The sequence below is a fragment of the Triticum aestivum genome, chromosome 2A, assembly GCF_018294505.1.
Source record: "Triticum aestivum cultivar Chinese Spring chromosome 2A, IWGSC CS RefSeq v2.1, whole genome shotgun sequence".
In the NCBI taxonomy this organism is placed as follows: Eukaryota; Viridiplantae; Streptophyta; class Magnoliopsida; order Poales; family Poaceae; genus Triticum; species Triticum aestivum.
Genome location: NC_057797.1, coordinates 657,309,990 through 657,333,784, shown reverse-complemented (window position 1 = coordinate 657,333,784; position 23,795 = coordinate 657,309,990). Strand labels below are relative to the sequence as shown.

General features: G+C 46.8%; 2 protein-coding genes across 2 annotated transcripts; both read right to left on the bottom strand.

The window, feature by feature from the left end:
- Positions 1-2,523: 2,523 nt before the first annotated feature.
- LOC123190030 (cytochrome P450 87A3) lies at positions 2,524-5,250 on the bottom strand. The gene is made up of 9 exons (XM_044602576.1): positions 4,950-5,250; positions 4,529-4,853; positions 4,291-4,437; positions 3,655-3,927; positions 3,476-3,577; positions 3,306-3,384; positions 3,076-3,182; positions 2,819-2,949; positions 2,524-2,718 (listed from the first exon to the last, which is right to left on the bottom strand). The coding sequence occupies exons 1-9, from the start codon at positions 5,156-5,158 to the stop codon at positions 2,628-2,630; spliced, it is 1,464 nt and encodes a 487-aa protein (XP_044458511.1). The 5' UTR covers positions 5,159-5,250; the 3' UTR covers positions 2,524-2,627.
- A 5,127-nt stretch (positions 5,251-10,377) lies between these two features.
- Positions 10,378-13,920, bottom strand: LOC123190029 (probable methyltransferase PMT15). Its single transcript, XM_044602575.1, has 6 exons — positions 13,037-13,920; positions 12,142-12,352; positions 11,754-12,051; positions 11,278-11,670; positions 11,109-11,186; positions 10,378-10,983 (listed from the first exon to the last, which is right to left on the bottom strand). The coding sequence occupies exons 1-6, from the start codon at positions 13,736-13,738 to the stop codon at positions 10,761-10,763; spliced, it is 1,905 nt and encodes a 634-aa protein (XP_044458510.1). The 5' UTR covers positions 13,739-13,920; the 3' UTR covers positions 10,378-10,760.
- Between the last annotated feature and the right edge of the window lie 9,875 nt (positions 13,921-23,795).

Below are 23,795 nucleotides of genomic sequence, written 5' to 3'. Positions count from 1 at the left end.
GTGGAAAGAAACTTGAAGAGGCTAGAAATCAAGGTTCAAATGGTAGGAATGGAATCTCTTGATCTCAACACATGAGTAGGTGGTTCTCTCTCAAAAAGTGAATGGTGGAGGTTGTGGTTCGTTCTAATGACTCTCTTTCTGAGTAAGAGGGGGTGGATGGGGTATAAATAGCCTCCACATGAAATCCAACCATTACACACTTTTGACCAAACTCGGTGGCACCGACTAAAATTCTCAGTGAGACCGACCCGTGCAAAAGATATGAAGGTTGGGGGTCTCGATGGGACCGACTAGATCATCTCAGTGAGACCGAAGTGCACTGGCAAAGGCTGAACCGCGTTTCGGTAATTCCGATCAGTTTCACTCGGTGAATCCGAGAGGAAGTGATTTCATCACAAAAACTTGGTCAGGCCATCTGGTGGGACCAAGAGCCATTTCGGTCAGACCAAAAAGCTAGGGTTTTGGCTGTGGTAGTAGTAGGATCATCTCGGTGGGTCCGGAATGGAATATATCGGTGGGGCCGAAATGATGAATTAGGGTTTTGGATAGATGTGGTTTGGGAAAGTGATTGAGGGTTTTTTTAGCAATATCACCGAGTACTTGAGCAACAACCTCATCACCAATACCTCATACCCTTTTAATAGTATTGGCTTTTCCAAGGGACTCAATGTGATCTTGGATCACTAAACCAAAAATATAGAGTCTTGGGGTAGCCAAAAAAAATCTTCACATTTTGAGTGGGTTCCAAATCCTATTGTCCTTGCCATGCCACCATTGGACTTATTTGAAATATTCTAGGCAGAACTGTTAGTCCAATAATATGTATGTTGACATTGATTGCCAAAACACCCAAGGGAGCAAATGTGCCTTATAGGGGGGCGAATTGTACTTGGGGAGGAGTCTTACTCCTCCCCAATGGCCGGCACCCCAAGGAGGGTCTTTCCCTCCTTGGTGGCTGCCCCCTCCTCCTCCTCCATTCTATATATACTAGGGTTTTTTGCTCTATTGTATATACAAGTTTTGGAGCCTCCTCTAGTTCTTCTAGTTCTAGTTGGTCCTAATTGACTAATTAGAGCTAGGCTAATCCTCTTGTCCACATAATTAGAATCCCCGTATGGTTCTAGTCTTCTCCCTCTAATTCTCCAGCGATGATTAGCTTTGGACGGCGAAGCGCTGCCGGATCGTGAAGGTTGCATACTTGCAACCAAGTAGAGAGGCCGTGTTTTGGGTCTTCTGTTCGAGGGACTGTTCATGGGTGGTACAAGGGATCGTTCATCAACGGATCGAGGGACTCCAAGTACGTTCTACACTGACAAGTCCTTCTTCTGCTGCAACTCGGTGTCTGTAATGATCGTGATCCCAACCTGTTATGCATCTTCATATTGATCTTGGGTGATCATAGGCGTGATCCCAACCTGTCATGTTTCCCAATAGCCACTACTCCCCCCCCCCCCCCCAAGCTTCACTTTTCGTTGCGCACAGACGGCTGGTGAGCTTTCTTGGACATGGGGGAGACATGTCATGGGGAACGGGTACCCCCATGGCCGGCGATCATTTATACTAGGTTAACTAAAAAAGCCTAGTCCAGTATTGTTTAGTTAAAATATGTTTAAAATGTAATGAATTTGGTATCAGGTTTGCATGAAATTCATCTATTTAATTCAATTTAGCTTTGAAATGTATGTGGGCTTGGTTGGATGGCCGGCTCTATCACGCTTCACGGACGTGTCTGCGGACGGATACCGTGTCCATTTTAGGGGTCCGTGATGCTCTTAGCATGAAAATGAGGTGTGTGCTTACGCGGATGGGGAAGAGATATCCCAAATATTTAAAGGCACTCGTGTTCTCCATGGGATGGGAGTGTTTCGGGTGTTGCTAATTGAATCTCTTTACTTGGATGTAATATTTTTGGACAGTGTTCAAACTGTCAAGTTTTCTCCCCCATCACGGACACCCAAATCGGGCCATCAAAATGAGTTTTGCGATAATAGGTCAATCTAAATTTCTTGTTTCCTTTTGCTTGTGAGCTGCCTTTTCATTATAGAAGAAAGCAATGAAAGATGCGAAACTTTCTTTTAGCAAACGAAGAAAGGGTACAAATGTATCATGGTTTGATAAAATATAGAGCTTCGGAGTTTATAGATTTCAACCATTTTAATAAAACACGAGGGGAGAAACTTACTAGGCCGCCTATTTTGTACTCCCTTCGTTTCTAGATAAAAGTTTTTTAAAATATTTTAATATGAACTACATACGGATGTATATAGACGTATTTTAGTATGTAGATTTACTCATTTTGCTTCATATGTTGTTTATATTGAATCTCTAAAAAGACTTGTATTTAGGAACGGAGGTAGTAGTACTAATCTATCCATGCAACTGCGCCACCTCAGCAAAGCATGCATATAGGTCATAAGTTAAGCTGACTTGTCGTCTTTGTTACTTATTATATAGATTAGGCTAAGCTTGAAAATCTCTGAAGATGTATTTTTACTTAACTGCAGAAAAATGACAGAGTAGAAATACTTCTGCACAACTGTTATTTCATCAAACAACATGCTAGAACAATTGTACACGTGTGATATAAGCTTTTCCTACTGCTAGCATGACTTGAAAGCAGGTGTTGATTAGTCTCTCTGTCTAATCTGAATGAGGTAACCATCAGGAAATTCCAGCCCTGGACACCGGACTATCTTGCCTCCACCTAGTTGTATCCACCTGAAATACGTTGGAGCAAATGATGACAAAGAAATGGAGGATATGAACAATTACAAAATTTTGGGCTCCAAGTGGATTCATTAGAAAACAATGGAGGCACCTATATTTGGTGACAAGAAAGTGAAGGAAAATGGCCATTTGTAGCTTGCTGAAGTCTGCTCCAACACAGGACCGGAGACCTCCTCCGAAAGCCATGAAGTGTCTTGACCCACGGTTTGCCTCTAGTTTATCCTGTGTGCATGTGGCGCCCTAGTTAAGTAAATTACCACAGTTGTCCTAGATAAAGTGTACTATGTGCATACATAGGGTTGAGCTGTTTGATCTTGCATGAGTTGGGCATTGAGGTCCAGTACAAACCTTAAACCTTGAAGGATTGAAGGTGAGGGGGTCAGGGTAAATATCTGGATTCAGGTGCACCGCGAGAGGGCAGACCATCACTCCCCATCCAGCTGGAATTGTGTAGCCTGTCGCCAATAATTGTCATTTGAGAGATACTACTAGCTACTGTCTCTTCTGTTTTCGCAGGATGCATGATTTAGATCGTAACATCGGGACACAATGTTTTGTTTTTTTGTATGCATGATTACCTCTGAACTGTACATCTTTCAGTGTCTTTCTGAAGATGCCAGGCGCAATGTTGGCCAGTCGGACCGTCTCGTTTATCACCTGTAGAAGATGATGCATGTGCGTCTGATTATGACAGCATAAACGTACTATTATTAGTACGGCTAAAGGTATGCGTGTCATGGATTATGACCTGGGATGTGAATGTCATGGATTTGTACTCTTTCCATGTAAGTCTGTCGCCATCAGTCTCACCGCCTGCCTCACGCTCGTTCAGAATCGTTTCATGCTCCACCTATACACCCAAGCCAAATCACAAAGATTTAGAAGTTGCTCAGCTCAGCATGCACGTAAAGATCATACAGGACTCACCGTGAGTTCCTCCAGGACGCGAGGGTTGTCGGTGAGGAGCTTGACGGCCAGGGTGATGGCCAGCGACGTGGTGTGGAAGCTGGCGAAGAGGAGCACAAACAGGAGGTCCAGCGCCATTCCCTCCGTCAGGACCGGCTTCTCCTTGGTGATCTCCTGGACGACGTAGTCCAGGAAGTCGCCGTGGCACCGTGCTTCCCCTCCTCCGGCCGCCTCAGCTGATCTCGTCCTCTCCTCCAACACCTGCTGCAGCACCTCCATTACACTCATCCGTCCCTGAAAGTTACTCATAGTCAGTTAAGGGCATATACAATGGTTGATAAGACAGTCTTATCTTAAGTCTTGCATGCAATTTAGAGATGACAAAAAAGTATGTTTACAATGGGTTATATCTTAGCCTTATCTTTAATAACTAGTAATTCCTTAAAACATGGTGAGAATTGTGCTAAGAGATCCTCTCTTGTCTTATCTTAAATAAGAGAAGACAAATCTTTTCTTATGAGTTCTCTCTCCTCCATCTCATCATTTATCTTACGTGGCACTTCTAAGATAGCACCATTGTACATGCCCTGATGACCCTAGTGCATGCATGGCTGAACAGCCTTCACTACTGACCGACTTAGCGTTCGCGTTGATCACCTGCATGCATGCGTAGTAGGCTGTTCCTGGCAGGTAGAGCGGGAAGGAGATGAGCCCTCGAACGAAGTCGAAGAAGCTCTTCCGTAGAACCTTGGACCTCGACGGCTCCAGGCCGAGCAGCTTGCTCGCCGAAAGTTCAAACACCATCTGCAATCAAACACCGTACGCGAGGTAGCAACATAACCTGAACAGTGAATACCACGTGTAATAATCCAGAGCGTCACAAGACTAGGCTTACGGTGGAGACGGCTTCTTTGAGGTCGACGGCCGGCAGGGTGGACCAGGTGCAGAGCGAGCTGCAGACGGCGCGCTGGACGTCGCGGAGGATGGACTCCTTGAGGCTCTCCGGGCCGAAGAACCTGAGCACCATGTTCTTGAGGTACTTGAACATGGTGCCCTTCTGCTCCCCGACGTTGTCGCGGCCGAGGATCTCCACGAACGAGTCCGGGTACCAGCTCTGGAACAGCTCCCCCTCCTGCTGGAACACCATGTGGTTCAGCTCCTCGTCCGCCGACACCACCACCGGGTGCCCCACCACGCTCGTCTTGAAGATCGGGCCGTACCTATACAAAATCTCGCACCAAAGCCTCTATGAGAAACTGGCCCATGTAATTCGCTTGGGCCTCGCCACTCGTCAGGGATGAAAAAAGTATGCGTACCTCGTGAGCCTGTCTCGGATGAAGCGAGGGACGTCCAAGGAGGCGTCCGGGGAGAAGAACTGGAACGTCTCGCCGACGAGCGGGAGGCCCATGGACCCCGGCGGGAGCCGGCCGTTGCACCGAGGGTTCCTCCACCGGTGCACGCTGTACAGCAGGAGGAGCGGCAGCGCCACCGCGGCAAAGGCCGAGAGCCCCGCCAAGGCGTCCATCCTTCTATCTAACTAGGTTGGAAACGCATGTGGTTTCTACATGTCTCGTGTGATCAATCGAAAGCCAGCCAGGCGCATCGGGTAACGGGTAGAAACGGTCAATCTGTATGTAAAGAGCAGCGGGCGCGATTCTGGGCGTGCTTTGGGTGAGCCATCGTCAAACGTAAAGGTTGTGAGGAGAACAGTGGTTGCCTGACTCGTTGGGGTTGGTGTGGCAATGCTGTGGTCTCTCTGAATTACACTACTACTGTACTCTTTCTTATTGGGCCGTTCATTCATGCGTCGCTCTCTTTGGGCTGCCATGGGCTGGCAAATATTGCACTTATTGTTTTTTAGGGAATAATATTGCAGTTACTGTAAGTCTACATTTTCCTTTTCAGTATAAATATTAAAAGAAAAAATAGAAGTTTTATAAAATCATTTTAATGGTAAGAAAAATTCCCATAAGCTGCAAAAATAATGTTTCACCTATTTTGCACACATTTCAAGAAAAAGGTTTATGTATACTTAAAAAATGTTTTACGAAAGATATAAATTAGTTTGATGATAAGAAAAAAAACCTTCAAGTGCTGCAAAATAATATTCACATGTATGAAAATAAATGTTCATGTATATTGTAAACAATGGTCTTGTATGTGAGATGAAATGTCCATATATCTTAAAGAGAAGTTCATGTTTAAAAAATAGTCCACATGTTATAAAAGAAGTGTTCGACCTAAAAAAAGAGTATCCCACAAAAATTATTCATGTGCTTACCTAAAAAGGTAAAAATGATTGGACATTGACAAAAACAAACACAAATAAGGTGAAATAATATAATTTTATTTAGAATAGAAAAAATAATGATTTAAAATTAACAAAATAAACACAACAAATGTAAAACAGAAAAGTGAAAGAGAAAGAAGAAAAGGAAAGGAAAGAAATTAGAAATAAAAATGGAAGACAAGATACTCTCTACTACTAAAGGGGGTGGCAGGTTTGTCTCACCTCCGCCCCCAGTTTTTTTCTCCCCACCCCCCTCCCTATTTGGTTTTCCGCTGATTTTTCTTTTTGGTAGTCTTAACCGATGCCACACAAAACAAAATATAAACCTACATAAATGAAGTAAATAGAAATAATCTAAAGTAAATCAATAATTTCCCAAAACCATGTCCTGCAATAATTAAATAGCTTAAAACAAATTTTGCCAAAATCAAAACGTGCCTTGCCTTCCTTTGCCCATGCCCAAATCAAATCAAATCTTACCAAAACCTCAACTAAATCAAAACTTTATTTGCCTTGCCATACTCATACTCAAATAAAATTTAATCTATAATATAGTGGGTCTAAGGAATATGTCGGATAAGATTGACGTTAAACCATTAGAATAGCCGAATTTGCATGCCCATTCAATGCACGGATAATTAGCTAGTCTCTACTATTAAATGAGAGTAAGTAGGTTCGCCTCACCTCCCACCATTCCTTTATGGCTGATTTTTCTCCCTTCCACTAAAGACCAAACCGATTTGCTCAACCCTTCCCGTTGGTTTTTGTCTGTCAACTACCTTGGTTCATCCCCTCCACGCCTTCTAGTTTGGAATAATCTAAATCAAATCGGGCTTTCCTTTCCTTCTCCTACTGAAAATCATGTTCTACATTAACTCAATCAGATCTTGCTAAAAAATCATATCTTAACTAAATCAAATCTTAATAATTAATCAAAAATAGTGTTGCCTTCCCCTACCCCTACCCAAATCATATCGAATCTTATCATAAATTCAACTATATCTAAACTTTTATTGAATTCCCCTACCCCTAGTCTTACCAATAGCTGGAATATGGCGTGCATGAGCCATAGAGTATAAGACACAATTGTTGTTGAACAAATAGAATACGCATGCCTCTGTTGCAATGCATGGGCAATTAACTAGTAATGAATAATAGGGAAGGCCCATGTGAATGGTTATCGTGAGCGACGTCCCTTTAAGTGGTACGTACCATGTGTTGCGATGGCAAATCCTATTGTATGCCATGAGCGAAGAATATGAGCCATTTTCGGATGAAGCGTGTGTATGGACCTCATCTTCTAGATTTCAAGTTTTTTTTCTTTCTTATTACGCTTTCCTTTGATCTTTCACTTTTTCTAGTTTCCTTTTCCTTTTCCACTTTCTAACTTTATTATTATTTTTTATTTCATGTTGTGTTTTCTTATATTTTCGTTCTTTTGGGGGGCAAATATATGAATTGTTCTCAAATATGTGATATTTTTATTTAATATATACATTTTTAAAATACGGGCATTTTTATAGCTTTTCCCAATGTGATGTCAAACCCGAAAAGTTCCTATTTATTACTACATTTCAAATGTATGGATATTTATATCCCGAGTACATGAATATTTTCCGTTTTTTGCAATATACATTTTCCTTCTTCAAACTAATTTAAGCAATGTTTCCATAACCTATTAATTAAAAAAAATTCTTAGTTATTTAGAATGTACTTTACGAGATAAAAATGTATTATGAAGTAATGGGTTCTGGCACTGGTAGTGGTAGGCCCACGCAGCAATGCCTGTCTTGATGTGGTTGGGGGCGATGATCACCTGAGGCCTAGAGTTGGACTATTTGCATGTATGTTCGTTAGTTATTACAGTATCGAGCAATGTCACTCACCGCGTTTTAGGTATGTTGATTTGAAACCTTGAGGATACCCTCCGACCCTTCTTAGTTCAACAAAATAAACTATCCTATAGGTTCCCAGTTTGCATCCCTGCCGCATTTCCTAGTTTTGTGTATGTTTTGTTGTACTCTGCTCAACACAACGCACAACGAGAAAACCTCGCACGGCTGGCGACAAATCAACGCATCGTCTGACTCCCTTGATGTCGCGGCTACCATGGCTGGTAATTCCTACCAGTGGTGTTGACTCGACTCTTGCTTGTCCGTGCAGGTGCGGCTCATTCATCCCACCATTTCCCCGAGAGAGGCGTTACAAAAAGCATCGAGTCTGTGTTTCAACATTAATTAATTAAAAGTTTTCAAAATAAATAAATTAAAAATGTCAAAAAAAAAACTTGTTATTCAAGTGTGTATAAAGTTTCATCAACTAATTTGATTATTTACATGATACACAAAATAAAAAGACAAATATCTGGCCCAAAGACAATAATGCAAAAGCCCATTTTAATCTATGTATTTTGTCTTTTTTGTGTACATCACATATGAACATATGCTGTGCTAAAAAAACATATGAACATATGTGTCCATGAAAATTTGTACGTGTATATATATGTTTGTGTATATTTTTTCAGATTTTCTTGAGGTGCAGAAATAGCATGTTGGCTGGGGAAAAAAAGAGAGCTCCATTGAGCTCGGCCGCTGCACGCTCTTTTGGCCATTTCCCCCCGTTGCTAGTAGCATCGACAGGACAGACCACCGTGAAAGTGCTTTGCTCCTCCTACTCCCACCCGAGCTTCCTTTTGGCGCCAGACAGTGGGCACCAGCCGGAGCAGAGAATTTTCCTCTTCCATGCCGCAGCACGTGAATTCCGGAGCGGCCTGATCCAAATCGCCCCGGGCTTCAGTCTCGGATCAGACCAAAGCACGGAATCTCCCGCCTCCTCCAACCAGCCGGGGACGTCCCTGCAGGCACGCTTTCCGGCTGTCCTAGCAGCCTCTGTCCGGTCAGATCACACCGTATAGCTGGGAGCAGTACCAAGGTTGCTGCATGCAAAGCTCAATTCCTTCTCGTTGCGTTTCGTACGACTGTTTGGACAGCCGGGTGAACGAGCTCTATAATGCAGTACTCCACTACCATCAGTGTACGTCGCGGTCTGGCAGGAGAGGACCAATGATTGTGCACCCATTGTTATTTTTCTCATCATCTCATGTCAAGTCAGTGACAGAGATTCTTAACTACTCCACCGGTGGCATCCTATGTGGATCCTAGAGTGCCATTGGCTGATTGGCTCCTGCCCCATTGCTCAACCACTGACCAGCCGACTATCTGCATGCAGATCTCGGAGAGGCGCAGGCTCTATAGTATTAGTACTCTCTCCATTTTACAATGTAGTGTTTTCTCTATCTCGGTGCTTCAACTTTGACCCTAAATTTAACTATCAAGACCGATTCCAAAATAACAATGGCTCTGGCCATAGTGTACTACGCAGTGTTAGGTGAGCTTGACTCTGGCCATAGTAGGAGTAGCTTGTAAGCTGAGAATCTGCGGATGAGGGGCCTCCGGTTGTGTCCAAAAGTCTCTATATCAATTCAATTCAATGCATGCCGCCCGAGAATTCGCCACCCGATCAGTGTTTGTTCGTTTGCTCCTGCTGTTAGGGACCAGCCCCTCTTTCTGTTTCAAATTACTTGTCGCAGAAATGGATTTATCTAGACCTAAAATACATTTAGATACATCCATATCTACGACAAGTAACTCGAAATGGAGGGAGTAGTTACTAGTGGAGGTGGACTCGTCAATTCGTCATTATTTTTTGCGAGATCCACCTTTTTCCAGTGTCCTAAAGTTTAGTGCTAGTAATATTTTTTGGAGTGGTCACATAAATATTTAAGTTTCGCTTTTCTTTTTCACCGCTGAGTAGCATGTACGTACTATGCGATTTTTTTACTGTACTATGTTCCCTTTTTCAAGAAGAAAAAAGGTGCCACTAATTAAGTTCTTATATTTTGCAGCAAAACAAAACGTGTCTCTGTGGAGGACAGAACAGTATGGCATGACATGGACAGATTTGTGTTATATATCTGCCACGAAATCCGCTCACTTGGCTGACAGTTTTCTGGCAGATTTTGGGCAAATTTTGCCTTGTCTGTCTTCAGCACCGACCCTGACGTGTGCACAAAAAATCGGGGAGACGCTGACCCAGAAAATGATATATAACCTCCTTATTTCACTTAAAAGTATCGGTAATTGTTAGCTCGTCCTTTTTCCTCTGAAAAACAGGCTTATGCTGTAAAGAAAGAAAGAAGCTGAAAGCTGAAGCTTGAGCTACGGTTGCATTCGGTATGGTACACCAAACTTACAACCAGATGGAAGGTCAAAGGCAAATGGAAGGTTAAAGGCAATGGTCAAGTTCAGAGCGGCAGCCCCATGCGCATGGACGGAAACGCCGCGCATGCATTTAGCACGGCGGCTGTTTCACGACGAGTTACGTGCCGTTAGCAGTTAGGTTAGCCTGGTTTTACCGTCACGGTCAAACCAGTTGGAACCAAATTACTCCCGTCGGAAGAAAAGTTAAGAGCCAAATCACCGAAGATAATAGTACTCTTAACATTCTTGGGTCTGATTCAGTAAGGAGGGCAGAACAGCCGAGGGGAACTTACACATAACCAACACTTTGTACAGCAAGAAACACAATGAAATCTCTGTCAACCCCATTTGGCTGGCTGGCTGTCCTTCCCCATGTCAAAATCTTGGCAGGCTTGCCCTCTGTGAACAGACGTGGGCATGTCTCCACTATGTTTCACTATTTCACCAAACGAACTACCCAAACAAGATGAAACTTCAAAACCACAGGGCGAACACGGTGAGAGGAAGCCGGATGTGTGTGGCATCTGCCCAGTATCTGTCGATTTTCTCATTTCTCATGCTTTTATTTCGGGGTGCTGCTATTGTTTCTCGTCCCCGAGTGTCCAGTATGTCTTCACAACAAGGAGGAGCTTCTCCCGGACGAGCGGACCATCTTCGTGGTCCACGATCTGGCTATTCCATCTCATCCCGTCCGCGACGCTCTTTATCTTCACTAGCAGGTCCACGTCGTCCCTGATGATCACCGTGCCCTCCGGCCTCAGGATCCTGTCCATTTCCAGCAGGATGGCGTCCATCTCACACCTTGCAAAACCACAAGCTCAAATTTATCAGATTGTAACCAGGTGAAAACAGCTTTTACATAATTTGAACTAGCCAAGAACAAGAAAACCAATCACTGTCTAAATAGTACTGCGGCTTGTGTTTACCTGTCCTTGTACAGACTGAAAACCGAATCAGCATGGATGAGGTCGTAGGTCCGGGGATAGGTGGACATGCCCTCGCACCTGCAGAGATACAGAGAGGTCACACACCCCAACAAAAACATGATCCTCATCACCGGCATAGAGGAGCCATGTTTGCAGTACGAAAACTCACCAGTCTTGGTAGTTTCCAATGAGGCCGCGCTCGTATATCACCCCAAGGGTGGTTGAATTTCCAACGGTTGGGACCATGTTCATCACCCACATAGGGTCACCCGCCAATGCCGCAGCGAAGCCGCCAAAGCGCGCATTCATATCCAGCAAGTTGCGGTACCGGTCCTTCTGCCCAAACTGGCTTATCACGGACTTGTAGTGCCCGACTCTCTTCTTCCATAACTTGGTGTCTTCGTTAAACATTTCGGCAGTGACCCCCTCAATACTGCCACTAGCAATCCTGGGTGGCACGGCGGTGAGCCTCTGCGGCCACTTCTTCAGCTCACCGCCGGCGACCTCCTTGATGTCACTAACCTCCGGCAGCGGAGTTATACAAGCCTCCATCTTCTCGTACCTACAGTCATGAGTCATGGCCGTGAGCTGGAGTTCAAAATGGATAATAACATGGCACTGTAAGTAATCGAGTAACTACTTTACCAGGCAGCGTCTGGGTTTTTATTGGAGCAGAACGGCGGGGACTTGATGACTCTGCGGGAGGCCTTGCAGTGGATGTGGTTGGTAGGCTTTTGCCAGATCGCAATGTCGCCAACCTCCTTGATCTTCTTCCAGCAGAGGCTCTTGGCGACTGACTCGATGGCTTGCTGCTCTGCGTTCAGGTCCGCCCTGGTCCTCTGCCACCCCTTCCAGTGCTTCTTCCAGTTGATCGGTGGCCCGGACAGGATCCAGTAGCCCCCAGGACGAAGAATGCGATCCACCTCGATCAAGTACAGGCCATCTGCGTGTCCATGTGCAGCACATTAAGGCCACTGAAAATCTATCGATGCCTGATGGTTCGAGTTCGAGGGGCGATCAGAGGGGTACATACCGTAGAGCTGCCAGGGGATGAGGCAGCGGGAGCAGTGCGCCATGTCGAAGGCGCGCGCAGGATAGGTGAGTCTGTTGGAGGCGAGGACGCCGATCATCGCCGGCACCCCGCGCTCCAGCGCGAACTGTACCTGCGCCTCGTGCGAGTCCCGCGGAGCGAACGACATGGCCAGGATGTTGCGTGACAACAGATACGCTCCCCAACTCGCCACCTGCATGCAGAGAGCAGCGCAATGCACCACATTTCAGTAACTGAAAACCAAATTCGGATGCATGCAATCAGTTTATCGGCCAAACAAACAGATCAAAATGCCCAAGTCAAAATAGCAACAATTGCTGATCTTCGTTAGAGTACGCAGGGCTGCCACTATGATTTGCGGTGGAACTGTGACAGGGCAATCCAATTCAACATCACTGCACACAGCACATACGCTAGTGAATTCCGAGAATCTGGTCCGGCAAAGAACAAACGCAAATGACAGGCTCGGCGTGCAGATTTCTAACTGCTGTGCACGTGGGATACTTTATAAACAGTGTGCTACAGTTCACTACAGCTGGCTACGTTACAGAGTGTGAAAAGTTGAATGAAATCTGATTTTCTGAAAGAGTAAAGCTCCTTCCCGGGCCAGACCCGTTTGCGCACAAGGCCCGGACCACGATCATGCGGTCTGGAAACTTCAGACACCCGCAAAGCAAATCCCATTCCGAGTTCTCATAATAATTCTCAAAAAGCAAATCCCATTCCGGCATTCCCGAGATCCCCGTCCCCTGTTCCTAAACCCCAATTAACCCCCTCACCAAGATTTTTATCATAAGACGCTTCATTTGGGCATGCGATTATCGTGAGATCAAAGGACAGGCGATTGGGAATGGAACAGTTAGTTTAATTTAATTACCCCGCAGCCGGTGTCGAGGGCGGTGCGGATGGATCCGTCGTGGAGGGGGATGAGCCTGCCGATGTCGTCGATGTAGGCGCCGGCGCCGTGGGGGAACATGGTGCCGCCGCCGGGGAAGCGGAACTTGTCGCCGTCGACGTGGATCCAGTTCTGCACCGCCTTCTCCACGGTGAGCTCCTTGTGCGGCACGTTGGCGAACCAGGCGACGTCGCGGCTGGCGGGCCACGGGAACGGCGTGCGGTACCCCCTGGGCGCCGGGACGAGGCACCGCAGCCGCTCGCCCTCCGCCGGGCAGTGCCGCTCCCGGTACACGAGCCGGTCGCGCGGGAACCGCAGCGACCGCTCCACGTCCTCGCAGGGGGTGTGCTCCGAGTGCTTGGCCGGGCAGGCCTCGTACGCGCGCCGCGCCGGCGCCGTGGCGTTCGCCGCCTCCGTGTCGTCGGCCGCGTGGTGCGCCGCGAAGTCGAGGGGGGCGCCGCCGACGACGACGCGGGCGGCGGCGGGCGTGGTGGGGGAGACGCAGGCGACGGAGGCGGCGGTGGTGGTGCCTATGGATACGGGGGAGGGGGAGCCGCCGCCGCCGCCGTGGTGCCAGACGCCGGCGAGGTAGGACGCGGAGCAGAGCAGCGCGACGGCCAGGAGCTGCGGCAGCGTGGGGCGCCGGGCGGCCGGCGAGAGGTGCAGCTTCGCGCCCACCGCCATCGCCGCCTCCCCTCTGCTCTCCTCTCCCCTCCCCTGCGTGCCCCCGCTGGACCGGACTGGACTGGACCGGCTGGGCGTTTCGCTTTCTGCACTGCCCCTCCCCGTGCTGCCTTAAAAGTTCTGGCCTCGGATTGGGGGCGTACGCGTAGGTGGGGGTGGAGGCGGAGGCCGAGGGGCCGAGGAAAGGGAGACGCGTAGGTGAGCGGCGGCTCGGGTTAAATTTAGGGGCCCGGTCCTCGTTTGGTATTTGGCAACTGTACTTGGGCTGGCCTCCGGTCTGCTGCCATTAAAGGCGTCACACGGTATTCGTAGGGTGTGTGACGAGAGTACTCTGCTGCTGCGGTCCTCTGCTGCTGCGGTTGCTGCCGCCGCCGCATGCGGTTTTGGTAAGGCTGGTCATAATGGGAGTAACATAGGTAGTAACATAGATGTCACATAAGCAAAAATGATGATGTGGTAAGTAGTTAATGAGGAAAGAGGCAAATAGAGTAACATAATATGTTACCATCACATAGCGGTTTCCAATGCATAATAAGTCTACAAAGTAATAAATAAAGGCAACTATGTTACCACACCTATGACACTACCCACTATGAAGGTAGTAACATAGATTAGTAACATATGTATGTTACTAGTTTAAGTTATTCCCCACTATGACCAGCCTAAGGAGTTAAACCACTGGAGTAAATGTTTGGCTCAGGCTCCGGTCCTTGTTTGGTAAGGAAAGCGAACAGAACTGTGCGGTGCGAGTAGTACACTTATCTCTTGGGCCTAGGCCGAATCGGCACAGTGACGGCGGTTGCGGATTGCGTGCAGTGAGCAAAAGACGATTGGGTAACATGGGCGTCTTTGGTTGACGGCATGCAGCCCATGCAGACTCCAGCGGTGCAAATCGAGCATAGTATGTTGGGCTAGCGTAAGGATATAAATAATTTACTTCATTCGTTTTTATTTACTTCGCATATTAGCTTCGGTCAAAGTCAAACTTTGTAAATTTTAACAAAGTTTATAGAAGAAAATATTAAGGCCAACTCCACCGCGCGACCCTATCTTGCCTGGGTGCGTCCGTTCGGGGTAGAATGGACGAATAGTGCGGCCCAACGCGCGGCTCCAAACGGACACATGTCCGGATTCCGTCTGTTTTCGACCCATCTCGGCCCAAACTTACGTCGAGTTTGGGGTGAATCGGACACCGCGCGAACGGGCTTGCCGCACGCCCTTGTCCCCCCGTGGCCCGCCTGTCAGGGACACTAGCAGTCCCTTCGCTTCCAACCCTTCCACCCCCTCTCCCCGCCCCGCCCCGCCGTCGGCGCCGCCGCTATTCTCCGGCTGCCTCCTCACCGCGCAGCCCTCGCCCGTCCATACCAACGCAGCTAGAGGCTTTTCAGGCATGCTTGGCAGCATAGATTGTAAGCACTGGGAGTGAAAGAACTGTCCATTTGCTTGTCAGGGCCAGTACAAGGGGCACTGTCATATTAGAAGCGGTGGCTTCGCAGGATCTTTGGATATGGCATTCTTTCTTCGGCATGACAGGTTCTCACAATGATATCAACGTGTTGCAGCGTTCTCTAGTTTTCGCAAGGCTTGCAGAAGGCCACTCCCCACCTGTCAACTTTGAGATCAACGGCCACCAGTACAATAAGGGATACTATCTAGCTGATGGTATATATCCTCAGTGGTCAACTTTTGTGAAGACAATGTCGAAGCCCCAAGGTGAGAAGAGAAAGAGATTTGCCTAAATGGAAAAGAGTGCTAGAAAGGATGTGGAACGTGCTTTTGGTGTGCTTCAATCCCGGTGGGGTATCGTTCGAAACCCTGCACTGTCATGGGATGAAACGAAGCTTTGGGAGGTGATGACTGCTTGTGTGATCATGCACAACATGATCGCCGAGGACGAGCGTACTGAGAGTATCTTCGACCAAGGATTTGATTATCAAGGTGAAAATGTTGAGCCCCTACACCAAGAACCGGCCACATTTGAACAGTATGTCCAATTCCATCGTGAGTTGCGTGATTGGCACACTCATTTGGATCTTTAAAATGACTTGGTTGAGCACGTGTGGGATCACATTGGCAACCAATAGATGTATTGGTTCATTTTATGTTCATTCAAGACCATTTCGATTTGGTTGTAAAACTATTTTATTAGAGACAATTTCGGTTGGGTTGTAAAACTATTTTTATTTTCAGACAATTAATATTCACACATGCAAACTAGTTTTGATATGAAAATATGGGCATTTTTGGCCTTGGCGGACAGGATGGGGCAAACGGATGCGGCCGCGTACTGGGCGCACGGTCACCGCATCCCAGGACAGGCCCGAACACGACCCCATCGCCCTACCCAAAGAGACAAAATCCGGCCAAACCGGACGTCCGTTTAGGGTTGCGCGGTGGAGTTGGCCTAACATATACAATAAGAAATCAATACCATTAGATTCATTATCGAATATACTTTCTCATGATATAGATTTGTTATTGTAAATGTTCATATTTTTATAAATTCGGTCAAATCTAATATGCAGAGTAAATAAAAATAGAGGGAATACTACGTGATTTGGGATTCACCTACCCGTATTTAATCTGATTGTGTAAATAAATGTTTATCAAATCCTGCTTGTGATTGTGTAAACAGATGTTTTATCAAATCTTGCTTGTGATTGTGTAAAAAATGTTTATCAAATCCTACATGTGATTTGTGTAAATAAATGTTTGTTTGTTTTTTAGAGGCTAGGGGGGTTTTAATCTCATTTTCTAAAAAAACGTTTGGTAAACAAATTATGATGAAATTGATATAGAAGTTAAGTAAATTAAAGTGGTTGATTAGCGTACAGGAAAGGTGCGAAAAAGGGTGAAGGGACGTGGCGGGAAGAGGTGGAATCGGTTGATGAAGCATTCTGCTGTCAGAAAAAGGAACATTGCTCTTTTTTTAATTAAGTGGGGATATGCGCTGCATCGAATTTCTGGCCTCTATGATTTAATCAGTCATGGCCCTGGCTAAGGAGAACGTCCAAATTGACCTTTTTTTCTGAGCCAGGCTTGAGTGGCCACAGTGTGGCACGAGGTTGCATCGGGAGATGCGACGTATCGGCCATAACTCCTCACTCCACTCCCCCACCCTCCAAACCCCCATCCTCTCATCATCCCTTTTGTTATCCACAGCTCCACCTGTATCCTTGCCCCTACTCTAGTCCTTAGCTCTGGTGGCTTGTGAGGTAGTCCTGGATTAGGGGGTCCTCGGCTGTCCGGATTATTCAATATGGGCCGGACTGATGGGCCGTGAAGATAAAGCAGACAACTATCTCCCATGTCCGGATAGGACTCTCATATGCATGGATGGCAAGTTTGGTGTCCGGGTGTACTCTTTCTTTCCTTTGCAAACCGACTCTTTACAACCCTAGGCCCCTCCGGTGTGTATATAAACCAGAGAGGTTAGTCCGTAGAGGCTATCAGAATAATCATAGGCCAGACAGCTAGGGCTTAGCCATTACGATCTCGAGGTAGATCAACTCTTGTAACCCCTATACACATCGAATATAATCAAGCAGGACATAGGGTTTTACCTCCTTTAAGAGGGCCCGAACCTAGGTAAAACACTGTGTCCCTTGTGTCCCTTGTTACCATAGATCCTCAGATACACAGCTTGGGACCCACTACCCGAGATCTGCCGGTTTTGACATTGACATTGGTGCTTTCATTGAGAATTCCGTTGTGTTGTCGACAGAAGGATCAATGGCTTGCATTGTCATCAACGAAGCCACTGCTTTCGGGGAGACCTTTCTTCCTGGTCAACTCTTTGTGTTTGGCGTCTTCGTGTTGCGTGCCAACTCGACCGGTCACCTTGAACAGGTCGATAGCTACGCCCCTGGTCACCAGACCAGGTTTGGAAGTTTGAACTACATCACCGATATCCAAGGAGATCTGATCTTCGAGGGGTTCACGGCCTCTGCCGCCGCTCCCCACCCATACGAAGAAGGCCCTTCAGATCCACCATTAAACCCAGTTCTGGGTTTGACTCTCATGCCCGCCCTGGCCTTAGATCCAGGGCGGACCACTCTGTCCGAAGACGGGAGGGTGAACCCCGCCGGACTCTCTCCCATCAAGGAGCTTCCAGACAAAGACCCAGATGCGATCATGCTGTCAGTGGACCCGGACTCAAACGGGGCCCTCCCCGTTATCAGGAAGCCAGATTCGCCTCTTGATGTCAACTCAGATCTCTCGAGGTCTGCGTCTATCAGGCTCGGTCAAGTGGTTATTACGAAACCTAGCTCCGCAGATCCTCATACGCCTGTCCAGCTTTCGCTCTTAAACGAAACACTAGACCTAATGCGAACTCTCGCCATCACAGAATATCACCTCCGGACTACGCCCAGCTTGAGTTGGGGGCTAAGAGTAGGGATTTTACATCCCACCCACTTAATAGCCACTATCGAGGACTTAACCGACATGCTAGACTACGCCTCCGAAGACGTCGATGGCATGGACGACGACATCGAGGCCGAACCAGGTCAAAACACGCCCACCACTTGGCGTTGGACGACCACTTCTACTTACAATGTATACATGGTGGACACGCCTGAGAAGAAGGACGACGATGGCACTCAATACCCAGATGAGGATAAGCCCATCGACGAACCACCAAAGCACCGGCGTTAGCGGCGCCGCTCATGATCACGTCGGGGAAGGGAAAGCAACACCGGCACCGGAGATAATGAAACTCTGGATAACACCGAAGACTCCAACCACCCAGTTGAACCTGCGTTTGAGTGGGATGACAGGGAAGAGGGTCAAGTCAACCCCGACGAACTTGCCGATCACGGGATCCGGAAGATAGTAACTACTTACCTGTCTCCGAAGAGGATGTTAGCCTCGGTGACGAAGATTTCATCGTCCCAGAGGAACCCCTCGAACAAGAATGCTTCAAGCGACGACTCATCGCCACTGCACGGAGCTTGAAAAAGAAACATCTGCAGATTCAAGCCGAACAGGATACGCTCAATGACAGATGGACCAAGGTCCTAGCCGCCGAAGAAGGATATGGCTTTGAGCACCAAACAAAAAGTTATCCCAAACGCAGGCTGCTGCCACAATTCGACGACGAGGCCTTTGAGCCAATACCGTCAAAATACAATCATGCGGATCAACCGGACCGACCACCACGTGGACGGGACAAAACGACCAATTATGTCGAACACCAGCATGCGCCCCCTCGCCGTAGAGGCAAGGAGACAGCGGATCCGGGCTACATGTACGACTTACGTCAAGACCTGACCAATAGAGCAGACCCGACTAGATCAATCTATGGATTAAGAGGATGTGCTCCAACACGGGATGACGGTCATCAGGCCTGGCACGACAAACATAACCAAATGTGGGGTCAGCCCCGAACACATATGTCATCTGAACTCCATCGCGATGTCGCCCGATACAGAGGCGCCGCACACCCTATGTGCTTTACCGATGAGGTAATGCAACACCAGTTTTCGTAAGGGTTTAAACCCGTAAACATCGAGCCATGCGATGGAACGACAGATCCCATTGTATGGATTGAAGATTTTCTTCTCCACATTCACATGGCTCACAGAGACGATCTCCACGCCATTAAATACCTCCATCTAAAGCTAAAAGGACCAGCACAACACTGGTTGAATAGCCTCCCAGAGAACTCCATTGGCAGCTAGGAAGACTTAGAGGATGCTTTTCGGGACAACTTCCAGGGCACTTATGTCCGGCCACTTGATGCTGATGACCTAAGTCACATAATTCAGCAACCCGGAGAGTCAACTTGCAAACTCTGGAATCGGTTCTTGATTAAAGAGATTCAAATCGTGGACTGCCCGAACGCCGAGGCCTTAGTGGCATTTAAGCACAACGTCCGTGAAGAATGGCTCGCCTGACACCTCGATCAGGAACAACCAAAGACCATGGCAGCTCTCAATGCACTCATGATCCTCTTCTCTACCGATGAAGATAGCTGGTTGGCTCGTAGAAGCAACAATACCAGCGACCCTGGCACTTCTGAGGCCCGGGATGGCGATGGAAGGCCACGACGCAACAAAAACAAGCGTCGGAGCACCAACGAAGATACAGAGGATACAACAGTAAACGTCGGATTCAGTGGCTCTAAACCCGGTCAGCGGCAGAAGCCATTCAAAGGTACTAGGGACAGTCCATCCAACTTGGACAAGATACTGGATCGACCCGGCCAGATTCATGGCACCCCTGACAAGCCTGCCAACCACACCAACAGAAACTGATGGGTTTTCAAACAGGTCGGTAAATTAAACACCAAACATAAGGGGAAAGGACCTCCAAGCGAGTACGATGAAGAGCTTCGCCCACCACGCACTAGGGGACAGAAATAGTTTCCCCCCGAGGTGAAACTGTGAATATGATCTATGTCACCCACATCCCCAAGAGGGAGCGCAAACGCGCATTAAGGGACGTCTATGCCGTAGAGCCTGTCGCCCCAAAATTCAACCCATGGTCGGCTTGTCCGATCACTCTTGATCGCAGGGACCACCCAACTAGTATCCGTCACGGAGGTTTGGCGGTCCTGGTACTCAACCCTATCATTGACGGATACCATCTTACTAGAGTCCTTATGGACGGCGGCAGCAGCCTCAACTTGATCTACCAGGATATTGTCCGTAAGATGGGTATCGACCAGTCAAGAATCAAGCCTAGCAACACTACTGAGGGAGTCCTGGATTATGGAGTCCTCGGCCGGGTTATGCGGCATAGGTCGGATTGATGGGTCGTGAAGATAAAAGATCGAGGACCTTCCCCCCGTGTTCGGATGAGACTCTCCTTGGAGTGGAAGGCAAGCTTGGCATTCAGATATGAAGATTCCTTTCTCTGTAAACCGACTGTGTACCCCCTCTGGTGTCTATATAAACCGGAGGGTTTAGTCCGTAGAGGCAATCATTATCCTACAGGCTAGACATCTAGGGTTTAGCCATTACGATCTCGAGGTAGATCAACTCTTGTAACCCCTATACTCATCAAAGTCAATCAAGCAGGAAGTAGGGTATTACCTCCCTCGAGAGGGCCCTAACCTGGCTAAACATCATGTCCCCTGCCTCCTGTTACCTTCGATCCTTAGACGCATAGTTCGGGACCCCCTACGCGAGATCTGCCGCTTTTGACACCGACATTGGTGCTTTCATTGAGAGTTCCTCTGTGTTGTCGATAGAAGGATCGATGGCTCGCCTCGTCGTCAACGACAAAATCACCTCTAGAAGGGCCCTAGTTCCTGGGAAGATCCTCCAGATCGGCAATTTCACCATAGGCGTCCGCCCTGCAATCAAGCCCAAGGCGGTCCCCCGGATTGCCAAAAATCGTCTCCGCATCAACCCCGAAAGCGTCGATAAGATGGATCCGACAGATGTCTCGTCCTTAAACGAACTGCTAGATCACATTGCCGCCCTGGGGGTTGCAACAGATTATGATCTGATTGGGCTTAAACCTGATCAGAAGGAAATCAGGTCTCCACCTGTCACCCACCTGGTGACTGTCGTGGAAGAACAAGTTGAGGATACCGCTCCTCCTATGCTGAAAACAAACTATGTTTGGATTTCCGAGCCCTATGAGCCGGACACTCATCTTCGAGAAAGGATCATCTATCCTCCGAACATAGAATTAGGTGCTGAGTCTAAAAAACCCCACGACACTCCGGATCCTGGGCCAACGACCTCAAAAAAATAATTAAAATCTGAATTCCATAGTGGGTCAGGGTTCGGATTTAAACCCACCCACCCACTGCAATCAATACTCTCCAAGCAATTCCGGTCCCCCAGACATATGCGATTTAATGTATATACGACAGCAATCTCAGGAAACAGTTCATCACTTTTGGGCTAGATTCCTACTTGTCAAAAACAAGATCAAAGATTGTTGCGATGACGATGCAGTATCAGTCTTTTGCCGCAACTAGTTAAATATCATTCCTATGTGACGATGATTCCTTCTATGATTTAATACATTACTTTTGGGATGACCCACATCTTTATAAAGAAGTAATAGATGGTATTATTAGACGTTGTGTACCTGAACATGCACATGGACAAATCCTACGAAAATGCCACTCCGAAGCTTATGGAGGGCATCATGCTGGAGATAGAACTGCGCATAAGGTATTGCAATCTGGATTTTATTGTCCTACTCTCTTCAAGGATGCATGTAAGTTCGTCTTATCTTGTGATGAATGTCAAAGAATAGGTAATATCGGTAAGCGCCAAGAAATTCCTATGAATTATTCACTTGTTGTTGAACCATTTGATGTTTGGGGATTTGATTACATGGGACCTTTTCCTTCCTCTAATGGGTATACACATATTTTGGTTGTTGTTGATTATGTTACTAAATGGGTAGAAGCTATTCCAACTAGTAGTGCTGATCACAACACCTCTATTAAAATACTTAAGGAAGTTATTTTCCCAAGGTTTGGAGTCCCTAGATATTTAATGATTGATGGTGTTTCACACTTTATTCATGGTGCTTTGTGTAAAATGCTTGCCAAGTATGATGTTAACCATAGAATTGCATCACCCTACCACCCTCAGTCTAGTGGTCAAGTTGAACTTATCAATAAAGAAATAAAATTAATTTTGCAAAAGACTGTCAATAGGTCGAGGAAGAATTGGTCTAAGAAATTAGATGATGCACTCTGGGCTTATAGAACAACATATAAAAATCCTATGGGTATGTCTCCTTATAAAATGGTTTATGGAAAAGCTTGTCATTTGCCTCTTGTGTTAGAACATAAAGCATTTTGGGCAATCACAGAGCTCAACTATGATTTCAATTTTTCTGGTGAAAAGAGGTTATTTGATATTAGCTCTCTAGATGAATGGAGAACCCAAGCTTATGAAAATGCAAAATTATTTAAAGAAAAAGTTAAAAGATGGCATGACAAAAGAATTCAAAAGCGTGAGTTTAAAGTCGGAGAATATGTTCTTTTGTACAACTCTCATTTCAGATTCTTTGCAAGAAAACTCCTCTCAAAATGAGAAGGCCCATATGTCATCGAGGAGGTTTACCAGTCTGGAGCCATCAAAATAAATAATTCCAAAGGTACTAACCCGGAGGTTGTCAATGGGTAACGAATAAAGCATTATATCTCAGGTACGCCTATTAATGTTGAAAGTAATATTATCCAAACTATGACACCGGAAGAACACATAAAAGAGTCCTTCCGGAACACTCCAGAATCGTGAAAACAAGGAGGTACGTGATACGATAAGTAAACGGACTCCGAAAAATCCGCAAAAATGTTTTTTTTACCAATTTTAGAATATTTAAGAATTTTGCGAATAAAGAAACTTCCAGGAAGCGTCCCCTGGTGGGCACAACACACCAGTCAAGCCTGGCGCGCCCAGGTGGGTTGTGCCCACCTGGGACACCTTCCGTACTCTGTTTTTCTACCATATACTTGTCTGATACGTCTCCATCGTATCTACTTTTCCAAACACTTTTTACCTTGTTTTGGACTCTAACTTGCATGATTTGAATGGAACTAACCCGGACTGACGTTGTTTTCAGCATAATTGCCATGGTGTTATTTTTGTGCAGAAATAAAATTCTCAGAATGACCTGAAACTTCATGAATCAACATTAGGGGGGCCACACCCTGTCCACGAGGGTGGGGGGCGTGCCCCCCTATATCGTGGGCCCCCTGATGCTCCACCGACCTCAACTCCAACTCTATATATTCACGTCCGGGGAGAAAAAAATCAGGAGAAGGATTCATCGCGTTTTATGATACGGAGCAGTCGCCAAGCCCTAATCTCTCTCGGGAGGGCTGATCTGGAGTCCGTTCGGGGCTCCGGAGAGGGGAATCCATCGCCATCGTCATCATCAACCTTCCTCCATCACCAATTTCATGATGCTCACCGCCGTACGTGAGTAATTCCATCGTAGGCTTGCTGGACCGTGATGGGTTGGATGAGATTTATCATGTAATCGAGTTAGTTTTGTTAGGTTTTGATCCCTAGTATCCATTATGTTCTGAGATTGATATTGCTATGACTTTGCTATGCTTAATGCTTGTCACTAG